At 57.1% G+C, this 13008-nt stretch overlaps 1 protein-coding gene across 8 annotated transcripts in view; it reads left to right on the top strand.

Moving 5' to 3' along the window:
- The window catches only part of MYO18B (myosin XVIIIB), a 46529-nt gene that overhangs the window by 25201 nt on the left and 8320 nt on the right, over window positions 1-13008 (top strand). For all 8 annotated transcript variants that reach the window (XM_087880314.1, XM_060681774.2, XM_060681776.2 and 5 more), the window contains 14 exons: window positions 1388-1507; window positions 2392-2500; window positions 3226-3350; window positions 3747-3901; window positions 4229-4352; window positions 4570-4770; window positions 4897-5007; window positions 5099-5203; window positions 5605-5763; window positions 9184-9297; window positions 9385-9501; window positions 9925-10008; window positions 10364-10501; window positions 10584-10769. In XM_087880314.1, the coding sequence (XP_087736440.1) occupies window positions 1388-1507; window positions 2392-2500; window positions 3226-3350; window positions 3747-3901; window positions 4229-4352; window positions 4570-4770; window positions 4897-5007; window positions 5099-5203; window positions 5605-5763; window positions 9184-9297; window positions 9385-9501; window positions 9925-10008; window positions 10364-10501; window positions 10584-10769 (1848 nt within the window). The remainder of the gene's footprint in view (window positions 1-1387; window positions 1508-2391; window positions 2501-3225; window positions 3351-3746; window positions 3902-4228; window positions 4353-4569; window positions 4771-4896; window positions 5008-5098; window positions 5204-5604; window positions 5764-9183; window positions 9298-9384; window positions 9502-9924; window positions 10009-10363; window positions 10502-10583; window positions 10770-13008) is intronic.

The raw sequence follows: 13008 nt of genomic DNA, 5'->3' as shown, positions 1-13008 counted from the left end.
GGTGCCCTGCCTCGGTGCTTGGCATGTTCTTCTGCTGCAGGAAGGTGGGATGCAGCATGGAGAAATGCTTAGAAGCCCCCTCCGCCCCTTCATCCAGCCCTGCAGGATGGAAGCACCCGGCGGGGGGGAGGGGGGTCTGCTTGCTTGGATTCCTTGTCAACTCGGAGGCTAAGGAACACAAAAGACTTGTGCTTTTTTTTTATTATTATTATTATTATTATTATTATTATTATTATTATTATTATTATTATTACTATTTTTAAAGCATTCCTATCGCGTTCTTTATCGTGCCTGACTCCAGAACAATGGGTAGATTGGTAAGAGCACGGAGCGATTGCAAAATGGTGTAGCATAAAAGGGGAGGGGAGGGGAAAACGAAAGGCCTCTTCTTGCAAATTGCCCTGGGCACATTTTAAGAGACCCCGGAGGGTCTTCCTTGCTTTGGTCTCCTGCGGAAAGGTGTTAGAAGAAGCACCTGGCCTCGGCAGTCCTGCAGGGTGGACCGACGGGGGGCTCTAGGGGCAGAGGAGGGTCCGTTCCTGAAAGCTCCGCTTCCCGCTCTCTCTGCCAGGCCCAGCCAGGGGCTCTTTCCCGGCTTCCCATTGAGATGCTGGAGTTTTGCCAGATCAGCTTCTCAGGCTTTTCCTCCCCCTCTCCCCCCCCTCCCTTCCCCCGAACTTGGCAGGCATTTGTTGCACATTCGGCTGTGCAGGGAATTAGACAACAGTTGTTTGGCACGCTCCTGCCAAAGCCTCTTTTCAGCAATTAATTAATTAACACTATCATTATGCCCCGAGCACCCGGGAGATTATCAAATTGTCTCAGGTTTCCAATAAACTTGTGGAGAGGATTTGTGTGAGGTGAGGAAAACTCCCTCCGAAGCAACAATCCCTGTGCAGCCTCCTCTCCCAAAGCGCAGACGGGAGCCCAAGTGGGCAGAGGGTCCCCCTGCTGCCCCTCCCCCCTCCAGCTGAATGGAAACTGGTTTCCCCCGAGTCCCAGACGGCCTCTCGGTCATTGCTGTGCAGCCGCTCTGGAAGCCAGTAGAAGCTGGCAGGTACTGTGAGGGCTGGCATTACTGCCAGTGTGGTTTTAGTGAGATTATCTGTCTATCACTGTATCTCCTCTCTCTCTCTCTCTCTCTCTCATCCATCATCTATATATCCAGTTGCTGAGGTTGAACATTGGTCTGTCTGTCTGCCTTTGCTCTCAATCCACAAAGGGCACCCAAGTCCTGGACAAAACAATGGGCGATTCTGAATGATGCGGCTTTCCTTAGGCTCCTCTTTATTTCCTTCCTTCCAAAGTATCCCTGCAGTCAGGGGAGGGGGGTGTTGTCCCTGGAAAACTCTCCCTCCCCCCCACCTCTTGTTCCTGCTCTGTTTAGGTCATAGACCTGACGGCAGAGTTGTCAGATGAACGCTTGAAAGGAGACGTTGCCTGTCGGGTGCTGGACGTGGAACGTGCCGAGAGGCTGCGGGCATCAAAAGAGGCCCAAGAGCTGCAGGTGCGTGGGGGTGGGAGGTGTTGATGGGCGCAGAGAGGCTAACAGCGGTCTTCATCCCTGGCATCACCAGGGCAAATTTCCCCCCAGCTATCCTCACCCCTCTAGGCCTGCCACTTTCGGCCCCCACAGCTGCCCTCCTTTCAACCCCCCTAGGGTTGGTTCACTTCACTTGGGGTTTCTCCCCACCCCTCGTCTACCTGGGAAACTCCAAAGTGGGGCCTGAATGTGCCACGCATAGACACTGCTGGGCTCGGAGCGTTTAGCCACTGAAAAGCTTCCCTGGTGCCCAGTACAGATTGCCTGCACATAAACGACCAAAACGGCAATCAAAGCATCCGTTCACTCTCCGTCTTCAGTTTGGAGCAGCTGCTGGAAAATCAGCTGAAGCTGGTTTGAAAAGGGGCTCTGAAAGGAGGAAGCAGAGCTGGCCCTTTTCTTTGGGGTGGCAGGTCAGGCATTGCGGTCCCGCCACCAAGGAGGCCCATCTCTTCCTCCCAGAGGAAGCAGCACCAAGGCCTCATGCCTGGGTCAGCCAGAGAGGCAGCCTCACCGAGGTTTGTTCCACACGGGCCGGATACGGTGCCTCACCAGTTGACCCCAGAGCAATTGAGCAGGAAGGCCCGTTTGCAGCTGTGCCCCCGAAAAAGCCCCCATGGGAGTGGAGGAAGCGGGTTGACAAGGGCTGCTCCCAGAGCCTTCCTTGGTCAAGCACCTCCGGTCCACCCCAGAAGGCCTCCTCTGAAAGGCCCAGGCCTCCTTCCTTTCAAAGCCGAGGACCTTCCAACAGACAGACGTGTTTCCCTGGGAATTCCAGCCTCTCCTGGGAACTTTGCATGTCGTGGCACAACATGCGTATGGATTCCTAGGCGTCTCTTTCCTTTCAGGTCAAGCAGCTGCAGCTTCAGAAGCGGCTGGAGGAGGCCGAAAAGCAGCTGGGGGAAACACAGCAGCAGCTTCAGCTCCGTGAGATCGAGGCCAAGAGCTCTGGGAAAGGTGGGAGGCAGCCCCCCCCCAAAACCCAACTGGCTTTGGCCTCTGAAGATTGCGGGGCAGCAAATCAAGGGCGTCTTTGAGACCGCCTCTCGCCGTGGGGCAGCAGCCCCCCCTTCCCCACTGCTCTGCTAGATTGGGGCGCCTGACAGTTCTCCCAAGCGACACCTGTCTCTCCCCTCATTTTGACGGGGGGTGGGGGCATTGGGGTATGTCAGTTTGATTCAAGCCACAAGGCGCCCCAGGCCGCCCCAGAGAAATTCTGCCCCAGATCTGTCAGGATGTCTTAGAAGTCTTGGGAGCCAGGCTGAGCGCAGCATCCAAGGTTATTGCCAGCGTGGCGTGAAAGGTGCCCGGCTCCCTCTGAGGACGACCTGCCTGGGAAGGTTGGGAGGCTTCAGCTCTGCTGGGCTCTGGGGACACCTGGGGACCACTGAGACTCTTTCATTTCTCACTTGGCCTTTCTGATCCAGGGAATAACTCTGGATAGGAGCTGCGTGAACCAGAATTCCTGGGGCTCATTTTTAAGGCTGCAAAGGGGTCCCTGAGGCCAAAACATTTGAGACCCTCTGTTTTCTTTCTGCCAATTGGAATTGCCCAGGAGGGCAGAGGATGCCTGAGCCCCTCTGGCTTTCAGGCCACTGCTGTGTGTGTGTGTGCAAGCAGCCGACCCTGAGGTTGGGCGCGGCCGGCCGGCCGTGCAAATGCGGATCCTCTCGCACTGACAGGGCACGAGTGGCAGATGCGTCTGGACTGCGCAGAGACCGAGGCGGCATTTCTGCGGAAAAGAATTGGCCAGCTGGAAGAGAGGCTGGAGCGGGAGCAACAGTCCAAAGCGGACGTGGAGCAAAAGGCAGGCCACGGAGAGGACACACGCGTGTGTAAACACGCATGTGGGAATGCAGGAGGAGCGCAGGGCTCGAAGACAGCCCTCCCGGGGTCTTCCCACTACTGCCCAGCTGCTGCCTTTGGCCTCACGGCGTCCCTGGCTGGGCCTGGGGCTAAGCCAGAGCCTACTGGACCCCCAGAAGTGCTAATCCGATGCAAAGTCCTCAGGGGCTTTGGGAGTCACACTGCAGCGCCCAAACTCCTCATCCGTGCCAGGGACCACCCGGCTGGCATGGGCACAGGGCGGCTTTAGAGGCTTTCCGAGCGGCCCTGCGGTGGGGGCAGCGGGCGGTGTGTGGCATCCGTGATGTTCCCTAGAGAGGGATGGCTTTCTCTTCACGGGGGCCTCCCTGCTTTGCAGCTCAGCCAGGTGCAGCAGCTGTACGAGGAGGCCAGGCGGGCAGCCCAGCAACTGAAGCGGAAGTGCCAGCAGCTGACCTGCGAGCTGGAGGACACCCGGGTGCTGATGGAGAACCAGCAGAGCCGCAACCATGAGCTGGAGAAGAAGCAGAAGAAGTAAGAGTCTGCCTGAGGGGGAGCACCGGAGCCCCCCAAACCCGAAGTCCCTGAGCTCTTTCAGCAAGGCAGTGGCAGCCATCGACACTCCAAGCATATTCATTGGATGGGATGAGGCTGGGGGGGGCATATATTACGGGTCCCTCCTGGTCTCCTCCACAATAATGGCAGCATTCTGTTATGAGCAGGGTCCAAGAAGGAGGGAGGGAGACCATTGTGGCAGGGGATTTCCAGGGGCTTCTTGCCCCACGGCTTACCGAAAACTGGACCAACTCTGTAGGGAGGTTGATTCCTTATCCACATTCCCAAGTCCACGTTTCCTGGCAGGTTCGACCTGCAGCTGGCCCAGGCGCTGGGGGAGTCAGCCTTTGAGAAGAGCCTCCGTGAGAAAGTGGCACAGGAGAACTCCGGCCTCCAGTTCCAGCTGGGCAGCCTGCGGCACAGCCTCGAGGTAAGGCCCGGGTGGGCACAGTGGAGACTGCCCATGCCACCCTCCTGCCGGGCTGAATCCCAGTGCCCCAAATGAGTGTGGGGGCTGCTGGCAAGACCCCTGGACCTTGGCCCAGGCTCCAGAAGAGGCTGGCTCTCCGAGGCCTTCTCCACACGGGTCGCTGAAAGGTGCCCACTTTCCTGCTCTCTTCCCTCACCCCCACCCCCACCCCCGGCAGCAAAAAGAGTTGGAAAATGAGGGCCTGGGCCAGCGGGTCGCAACGCTCAGCTGCCAAGTGGACGAGCTCAGTAACTCTGCCAGCCTGGACGCCGGTGCCCCAGCCGCCCTGCAGAAGAAGCTGTGGGATCTGGAATCCAGAACCTGGGAGCAGCAGCAGGAGCTGAGCCAGCAGACCACAGCTGTCGAGCAGCTGGAGCAGGTGAGCCCCCCCTCCCCCGGGGTCACCCTTCCGGCTCCTGTGTTCCTTTCCAGAGGGGGCCCAGCTAGGGATGGGGGGAGGCCCACCACAGCACCTGCTTCCCCTCATCCTGGTTGTCCCTTCCAGCTTCACCTGAGACTGGAGCTGGAGATTGAGCGGACGAAGCAGATCCACCAGAAGGAGCTGGAGGACAAGGAGGAGGAGCTGGAGGACACCCGCAAGTCCTGCCAGAAGCGGGTATGGCCAACCTGAGGGGGGGTCTCTGGGCATGTCCCCCTCCCCAGCCTGTGAGCCCCCCCCCTCATGTCTCCCTTTGGCTTGGCTGCAGCTTCGCCAGCTGGAGATGCAGTGCGAGCAGGAATGTGACGAGAAGCAGAACCTCCTGCGTGAGAAGCGGGACTTGGAGGGCCTGGTCGCCACCCTCTGTGAGCAGGTGAGGGAAGAGCAGCTGCCTGGCAGGGATGGGGGGCACCTCCAGCACCAGGGTCCTTCCGCTGGACTCACCCCTGGCAGAGGCGCCCAGAGGCTGTAGACCCTGCAGGCCAACTGCAAAAGGACACAGGGCAACAGCAGGCCTGGGTGGCATCTGGCGTGCCCCTTTCACCATGCAGAAGGGAGCCCCTGTGGCTGAAGACACCCCCCCCCCCAGAGAATTAACAACATTAATCGTCTGCTCAGTTTTCTCCTGGATCTTTTGCCACATTAGGTGGTTGAAGCATTTGCTTAGAAAAGGTGACACAACAACATTTACCATTTTTGACATGGTTCCCTGCTTTGGGCACCCCACATAGACGCCCAAATACAAGCCCTCCCTGAGCTCCCTCCTTCCTTCAGATTGGCCACCGGGACTTTGACGTGGAGAAGCGACTCCGGCGCGACCTGAAAAGGACCCACGCCTTGCTGGCGGACGTCCAGCTGCTGCTGGAGACCTCTGGGGCAGCAGACCCAGGCCCATCAGGAAGCCAGGAGGAGTGGGCCAAGCTTCGCAGCCAGGTGAGGAGGGGAGCCCCCAGGAAGAGGCTCAGCGGCCAGGCGGTGGCCTGAGGGCCTCTTGGCCTTTGCCTGCATGGCTCCACACCAAGGACGCTGAATCGATCCTAAGGTTGAATTAAAAGCTCCCCACTTTTCAAGCTTCTTCCGGCACAGCAGATCACGAGAGGGTGGCTCAGTCGGTCTTTGATGGCACCTGAACCCTGAGCCTCTGAGCCGCTTCCTGTTCATCCTCTGGCTCTCCTTTTGAAGTGATGCAGAGAGGAAGCTTCCTCCGGAAGGGCTGGGACTGTCATTAGGGCAATTCGATTAATAGAGGGTCTTCCCTGGCTGTAATTACCAAGCCTCGCGCTAGCTTGGCATCTGTTCTTGGGAGCGGGTTGGGGCCCCTCTGGATAGTGGTGTAGCCACTGGGGAAAGCTGAGGGTGGGGTGCGGGGAGGAGAATTGGGCTAATAAAAGGCATCTCCAAAGTGTCCTGGGGCCCATCGGGAACAGACAGAAGCTGGGTGTGGGATTGTTGGAGTTCCTGGCAACCTTCCCCAGCAATGGAGGGGCCCTGGCTGTTTGAGGGCAGAGAGCCCCTTGGCTGGCTTTGGATGCAGCAGCAGAGCTGAGGGGCCCCAGGGCAGGCGGTTGGGTGGGAGGGACGCTGGAAAGGAGGCAGCCAGTCTTGGTGACTCACCTGATCCCTGAAATGGGGGGGGGGCATGGCTGGGGGCCCCCAGGAAGAGTAGTTCCAATTTAGCTGCACAAGCATTCCGGAGACATTCAATAAATAATCCCCCTTGCTTGTTTCCATTGAAAACATGCCATTCCAGAGATGCAGGCAATTACAGCGAGCACAGGCGTTGGTAATTGGGATAATAATTCTGTGTAAACAGCATCTGTGAACTACAGATGTTTCTACCTGGTTTGGCAGAAGGAGGAGGGGAGTTGCAGGTCCCTTCAGGGGTTCTTGCCCTGCTGCCCTTCAGGCGCTAGAAAGATGCTGCCCTTGGCACAGGGGAAGCCCCCGGGGGGCTTTGCAGATAATAACCAAGGTGTGTGTGTGGGAGAGAGATTGGAAGATACCTTAGCCTGCCCTCTGTTTGCTGCAGCCCCTCCCTCAGTTCGGTTTATATGGTTGAGAGGGGAGAGAGAGAGAGCAACCTGCCTCACCCTCAAATATATTTCCAATCTGGTCCACCGGCTCTCACAGAGGGCTGGCTTTTCAGAATTGTGCCTTTTGGGAGAGACCCTGAATTTAGGTGCTCTTAATTTAATTTCCCACTGTTTTTCCAAATGTTTCCAGTGGTACACTGCACTGTAATGCCTGTATCTCCTCAATAGGGGTCACTGTGTGAGTTTGTCTCCTGAATGTTATCCTGGTCAGAGGCCACCGCCCACTGTCCGCCCAGAGGGATCATCTCTGGGATCTATCTCCTTCTGATAGGTGCCTTTAAGTGCCTGCCAGTGGCCGTTGCGCAGATAACCTGTCTTCATTTGTCCACGTGGGGATTAGGGGTATACTGCTCCTGGATGTGGAAGATCCACTTATTCAGAAGGGGGCAGATGAAAGGCCCGCCAGAGGTCTGGCTGTTGCTCTCCAGTCTCATGTTGCTGATGTTCAGGATCGTCCCCTTTTCACTCCCTCTAGACAAGCGATGCTGGGGGAGGGAGGCGCAGGTAGCCCCCTGGGCAGCAGCCCCTCTTTTGCTGGGCCTGAGATTGGTGTGAATTTCAGCCCCCCCCCTTCCCGGGGAATTGGTTTCTCCTTTCCACCATCCCCCCCAGGAGGTTTAAGCAGCAGGGAAGCGGGGGCAGGATGGCTGGGGGGGTGAGGTGCTGAAGGAAAAACTTCCCCTCCTGCCCTTCCCCAGCAATGGAGCCTTTTGAGAAGGGAGCCTTGGTCAACATGCAGAAGAGGCATTAAACAGATGGCAGCACTGCCAGCTTAACACGTTTGATCTGTTCATACATTATGTATCCTTTTTGATGGGAATTTCAGTTTGTTTGCTCCCAAGTGGGAAAAAATTATTATGCAGATTTAAAAAAGAGAGAGAGAGAGAGAGAGAGAGAGAGAGAGAGAGAGAGAGAGAGAGAGAGAGAGAGAGGAGGAAGGAGGAAGGAGAACAGACAAGTGAAGGGCTGGGAGGGGAAGGGAAGGAAGGGGGGCTAAATCTTTCAGGAGAGGCAATCAGACATTCAGAGCTCTGGGGTTTATAATCTGAATTACGGGTGCAGAATGAGAGGGCTCTGCGTGTCCCAAATCCATTTCCCCTCACAAATTGGGGCAAGTGAGACTGGAAAGCAGAATTTTTAAACAAAATCAGGGGATTGGTGCGACGTGGCCACGGCCATCCAGCCACGCCAGCTCTTGGATGAAAAGGCGGGTGAAGCCAAGGGCCTCTGGAGATGAGGAGGGGTACAGCTGGCTTGGCCAGTAAGCCTTTGGGGCTTCTTCTGCCCTTAGAGCCTGTCCTCCCCACTCTGGGCTGGTTCTGCATGGGGCAGAGTCCCCTTCCTGCCCTGCCTCATTTTCTCTGCACGGAGAGATCTGGGCAGCCGGACTGCGAGGCAGCCCCACGGAGCTCCCTTCAGGCTTGCCAAGCGCCTGCGTCTTTGGGGGAGGGGGCGGGCTCGCCAGTTCCATCCAAAATCCTCTGATCCTGGGATCCTGCAGCAGGATGCTCTTGGCTCAAGTCCCTCCCTTGCAGAATTTTCTGCTGCTCTTACAATCCCCGTTATTTAATACCGGCTAAAGGCAGCCCCTGGGTGGGAGGCTTTAATTACCATCTCCAAAGCCTCTGCGTAAAAAGCCGATGAGGCTGGTTTTAGGGCAGAAATCACCCACTGAAGCTTTCAGCTGCAGACCCAGCCCTTTCCGTCAGCAAACAGGCAAAGGCCCCTCTGGGGGGGCAAGGATTGATTGGAGGCTTCGGAGACGGGTTGGGCATGAGTGGAGCAAAGGCCCAGCGGGCAACCTGTGAGCAAGACCAGGTGCTGGCAAACGCCAGGAGTGAAGAAGACAAGATGGAGAAACCGGGCACGGAGGCGGAGGGGACTTCAGACTGCCCAGCCAGGCCTGGGTGGGGGTGGCAGGGGGCTGCTCCGGAGTGGAAGAGCCTTGAGGCCTCCTGGGTTTGTGCCCGCTGGTTGCAGTCAATGATGCTTAAGAAACAATCCTTTATAAACTCTGTCTTGTGGGTTGCTTTAATCTCTGCCAATTGGAGGAGATTCACCTCATTGGCTAATTAATGAGCCCGTCTCTTCAGCTCAGCCGCTATGAAAGAAGCGTGGCCCCATTGTTCCTCCCCCCTCCCCTCCCAGGCAGGAAGGGGAAGGAGGAGGAGGATGCCCCCCCGATTCCCTTGCATGGGGGGAGCCCTAAAACCAGCATGACAACAGCGTCCACTGATGTCCTTCCTCCCTGCTCTGACAGTGGGAAGAGAGCGCAGCCAGATGTGCCGAAGCCCAGGAGTCTCAGAAGAAGCTGTCCCTGGAGGTGGAGGATTTGCACTCAGAGCTGGAGAAGGCCACCAGGAACAAACACTTGGTACCCGACTGAATAATTGCCCCTTGACCCAAATGCGCCCCGCCCCCGTGAAGCCCCCACCTAGAGGCCTTGCTGTGTCTTGTGCAGGTGGACGAGCAGCTGTACCAGTTGCAGCACGAGAAGGCCGACCTGCTCAAGCGCTTCGAGGAGGACCAGGAGGACCTGAATGAGCTGATGGCGAAGCACAAGGCTCTGATTGCACAGGTGAGGGGGGGGCTAGGACCCCTCCTTCCCCCTCTTTTCTGGGCACCCGGACTCCCGATCACTAGGCCTTCCACTGGGGACCCCATTGGAGCTGGTGCCCCCTCCCCTCCCACTGGGAGCTTGCTGTCACTCAGCAAACAACACAACGGTTGTGTCTGCGTTTCCAAGGCCCAGACTCTGCCTACATGTCCCGTCCTCCCAGGGAGCAGCCCCCCTGCTCAGATAAAAGGCAGAGCTGAAGGGAACCTCCTAGTGGGAATAAGGATTGATGTCGCTGGCCAACTTTCTGGTCAGTGGTGGGCGTGGACAGTTTGCCCACCCTTTCCGAGGGTCAGCCAGCACGTCCTCTCTGCCATGGGGCTCCTCCCTCTCGGCCTCCCATCCGCAGCCACTCAGAGGCCTTGGCTTCTCTTCCCCCCTCAGTCGGCCACAGACATTGCCCAGATCCGAGAATTGCAGGGGCAGCTGGAAGAGCTGAAGAAGGAGAAGCAGGCCCTGCAGGAGAGAGTAAGAGCTGCAACTGCATGCTGGCCGGGCTGGGGGTGCTGGACAGGGCATGGGGGGGTGGCTCTGCCATGGGGAGGTAAGTAGGTGGAACAAAGACCTTTCTGAAGCCAGGGGCCTCAATTCCTGTCCGGCTCTCGGAGAGGGGAGCTGCCAGCCTGCAATGCTGCTAAAATTAGCTCGGGATGGTGTAGGGGTGCCCCTGCCCCCCCCCCATCGTGGTTTAGGGATTGCTCTCCTCTGGGTTTTAATGGTGGTTTGCTGCAAGGCCACTCCACTCCACTCCACCTCCCACCCCACCCCGACCTGAGAAATGTGCTTGGGGGGATATCCGCCTTCCCTTCCCCTCCGCAAACAGCTGCAGGCGGCCCAGGCCAGGCTCTCCTACCTGGAGCAAGCGATGGTGGAGCGGTCGATCGTCAGTCGCCAGGAGGCCCTGATCTGCGACTTGGAGAGCAAGATGGAATTCCAGAGCGTCCAGATCAAGCGCTTCGAGGTAGGGCGCTGGCCATACCGGGGTGGGGGTGGGGCCTTCCTTGACAGGGGTTGCTCAGCTCCCCTGAGGCTGCTCCCCACAGGTGCTGGTGCTCCGTCTCCGGGACAGCGTCATCAAGATGGGAGAGGAGCTGGAGAAGGCGAAGGAGAGTGAGGCGCGTGAGAGGGAGAACGTCCACTACTACCGGCTGCGGCTGGAGGAGGTGAAGGCCGAGATGAGCGAGCTGGCCCAGAGGGAGCTGGAGGCCAGTCGCAGGCGGGTGGATCTGGTAAGAGTAAGGGGGGGGCGTCCGTGCCTTGACCAGCAACCCCACTGGCCTTGGTCTGGTTGCGGGGGGCGGGCGACATACAGAAAGGCCGGTTTAGAAATCTTTTATGTTTATACCGTAGGTGAGATTCATAAAACACTTCCTTGCACCACCAATCCCAGGATAGGTCATGGCACATTGCAGTAGGTGGTGCCTTTATTGACTTGGGAAGCCAAGATCCCTTTTCCTTAGCAAATAGACACGTCAGTTGTGGTTTGTGCCTTTTACGCTGGGCAGTTGGGCAGCTGGGCTGATTTCTTTGGGGCCGATGGGGGCTGGGTCCCAAGGCCTGTCTTGCAAGGCCCCTGCCGGGCAGCTGGAGGGGCTTTCCTGCCCCAGGGGTCCCACTTCTTTGGGTGCGGGTGCAGAGCGCCTGGTCTCTCGGGGGCCTCTTCTACCCAGCGCAAGATCAGGGCGGGGGAAGTCTAGTGGCTTGGCGCCATAGTACCTACCCAGTGCGGAGTTGGTAGAGGACTTCCCAGGTAAATGTATGTGTGGAAGAAAGGTAGCTGGCAGGAGGATTACTCCTGGATAGCTCCAGGAAGGTTGTGCCTTGAGCTCCCAAATCTTCCTAATCCTTACGTGACAGTGGGTGAAAAGCTGCCCACATATCCTCCTGGTCTGGGCACCGATTAAAGGAGCCAAGGATGCCTTCGGCAAAGCAAAGCTGTGGTGCCAACCTGTGATTACGTTCCCACCTCTTGGTTTGCTTCCAAAGCAGCCGTGGTGTAGGAGCTGCAAGAGAAGGGACCGATGCTGAAGGGTATGCTGGGGCCTCCTTTATCCCAAGGCTCTGGGGGAGAGAAAGCAAAGAGTCCGAGAGAGAAATAAGCAAACAGTTAAATCTGTCTCTCCCCCCCCCACACACCTCCCTTTGGGCTCCCTGCCACTGGGCCTCTCTGACAGCAGACATTCTCCCTAATTGCTGGAGCTGTTATCTCAGCACCTTCTTCTTCACCTGGTGCTTTCCTCCTCACCCCCGTTCTTCTCACTTTGCATGCCTTAATCATTTCTCAGCTTTGGCTTCATGAAGGGAAGGGAAGGGAGGGGAGGGGAGGGGAGGGAAGGGAAGGGAAGGGAAGGGAAGGGAAGGGAAGGGAAGGAAAGGAAAGGAAAGGAAAGGAAAGGAAAGGAAAGGAAAGGAAAGGAAAGGAAAGGAAAGGAAAGGAAAGGAAAGGAAAGGAGGATTGATGAGCAATGCTTGAACTCCTTGGAAGTGCCCCATCCCTGCCCATCCCTTGGAGTGCAAGCTGTGGGTTGGTGGGGAGATCAGGAGGGCTTAGGGGACCTCTTTGTTTCTGTCACAGAATTGGAGGGAAACCACACCAAGTGGTGACTTCAGCTGCCCCTTCTGTGGTTCCTTTCTCTGTGTCTTGGGGAAGGAAAGGCTAGGGGGGGGCTCTTTCTCAGACCCGAGTTTGGAGAAGAGTGGAGAACCGGCAAATACCACCTCTGGGTGGCCCCAGAGTGGGGAGGGAATGGGGATTTTGCAATATCCTCCCCCTGCCACGCCCACCATGCCACGCCCACAGGCGTGATGGTGGGCAAAGGCTTTGTGGGCCACGGATGGGTGTAATCGAGCCTGGGCAGGTGTGCTGCTGGAGGAGAGGCGAGTGGGTGGGTTAGAGCCAATTCCCCTGTGTGGGGCTTAAGAGAGGATCCGAATGGCGGCCCCTGTTGGCAGCAGCTAGCCGGGATTGAGTGGGCATGGCTCAACTTCGCTGTGGCAATGAAGGATCTTTCCTGCAGGGATGAGTGTTAACCAGTTGTCTGAAACAGTGCTGTGAAACGGTGCCAAGAGAGGAAGGCCAGGAAATGAGCCCTTAGGATGGAGAAGAGTTTCAGCAAAAAAACCCGTAGAGACGGCTGGGAAAAGTTTTTCTAATCCTGTAGGTGGGGTGCATTTCCTTTTCTGTGCTGTGTTGTGGTTCTTTCTGTAGGTAGGTTGGCTATGAAAAGAGGGTTTCTCCTTCGATGTCCATTTTGGTGGTTATCGTGTCTGCTCCTTTCCAGCTGCTTCTTGGACTGCTGAGGTTCGGTCTAGAGAGCTTGATTAGAGCACCAGCAGAATTGATAGGTTTTTTGTTAAAAATATTTGAATTCTAGATGGGATTGTGGAAGTGATTTTATGTAAGACACAGATTCAGTCTTGCTATCGGGGCTCAGAAGCTGTTATGAAAAATCCTTCTTCCCCAGAAAC

Source organism: Pantherophis guttatus, chromosome 17, assembly GCF_059756535.1.
Source record: "Pantherophis guttatus breed Tessera chromosome 17, ASM5975653v1, whole genome shotgun sequence".
Classification (NCBI taxonomy): domain Eukaryota; kingdom Metazoa; phylum Chordata; class Lepidosauria; order Squamata; family Colubridae; genus Pantherophis; species Pantherophis guttatus.
The sequence above is the reverse complement of the archived record's forward strand: the minus strand, read 5'-3'. Positions and strand labels throughout refer to the sequence as shown.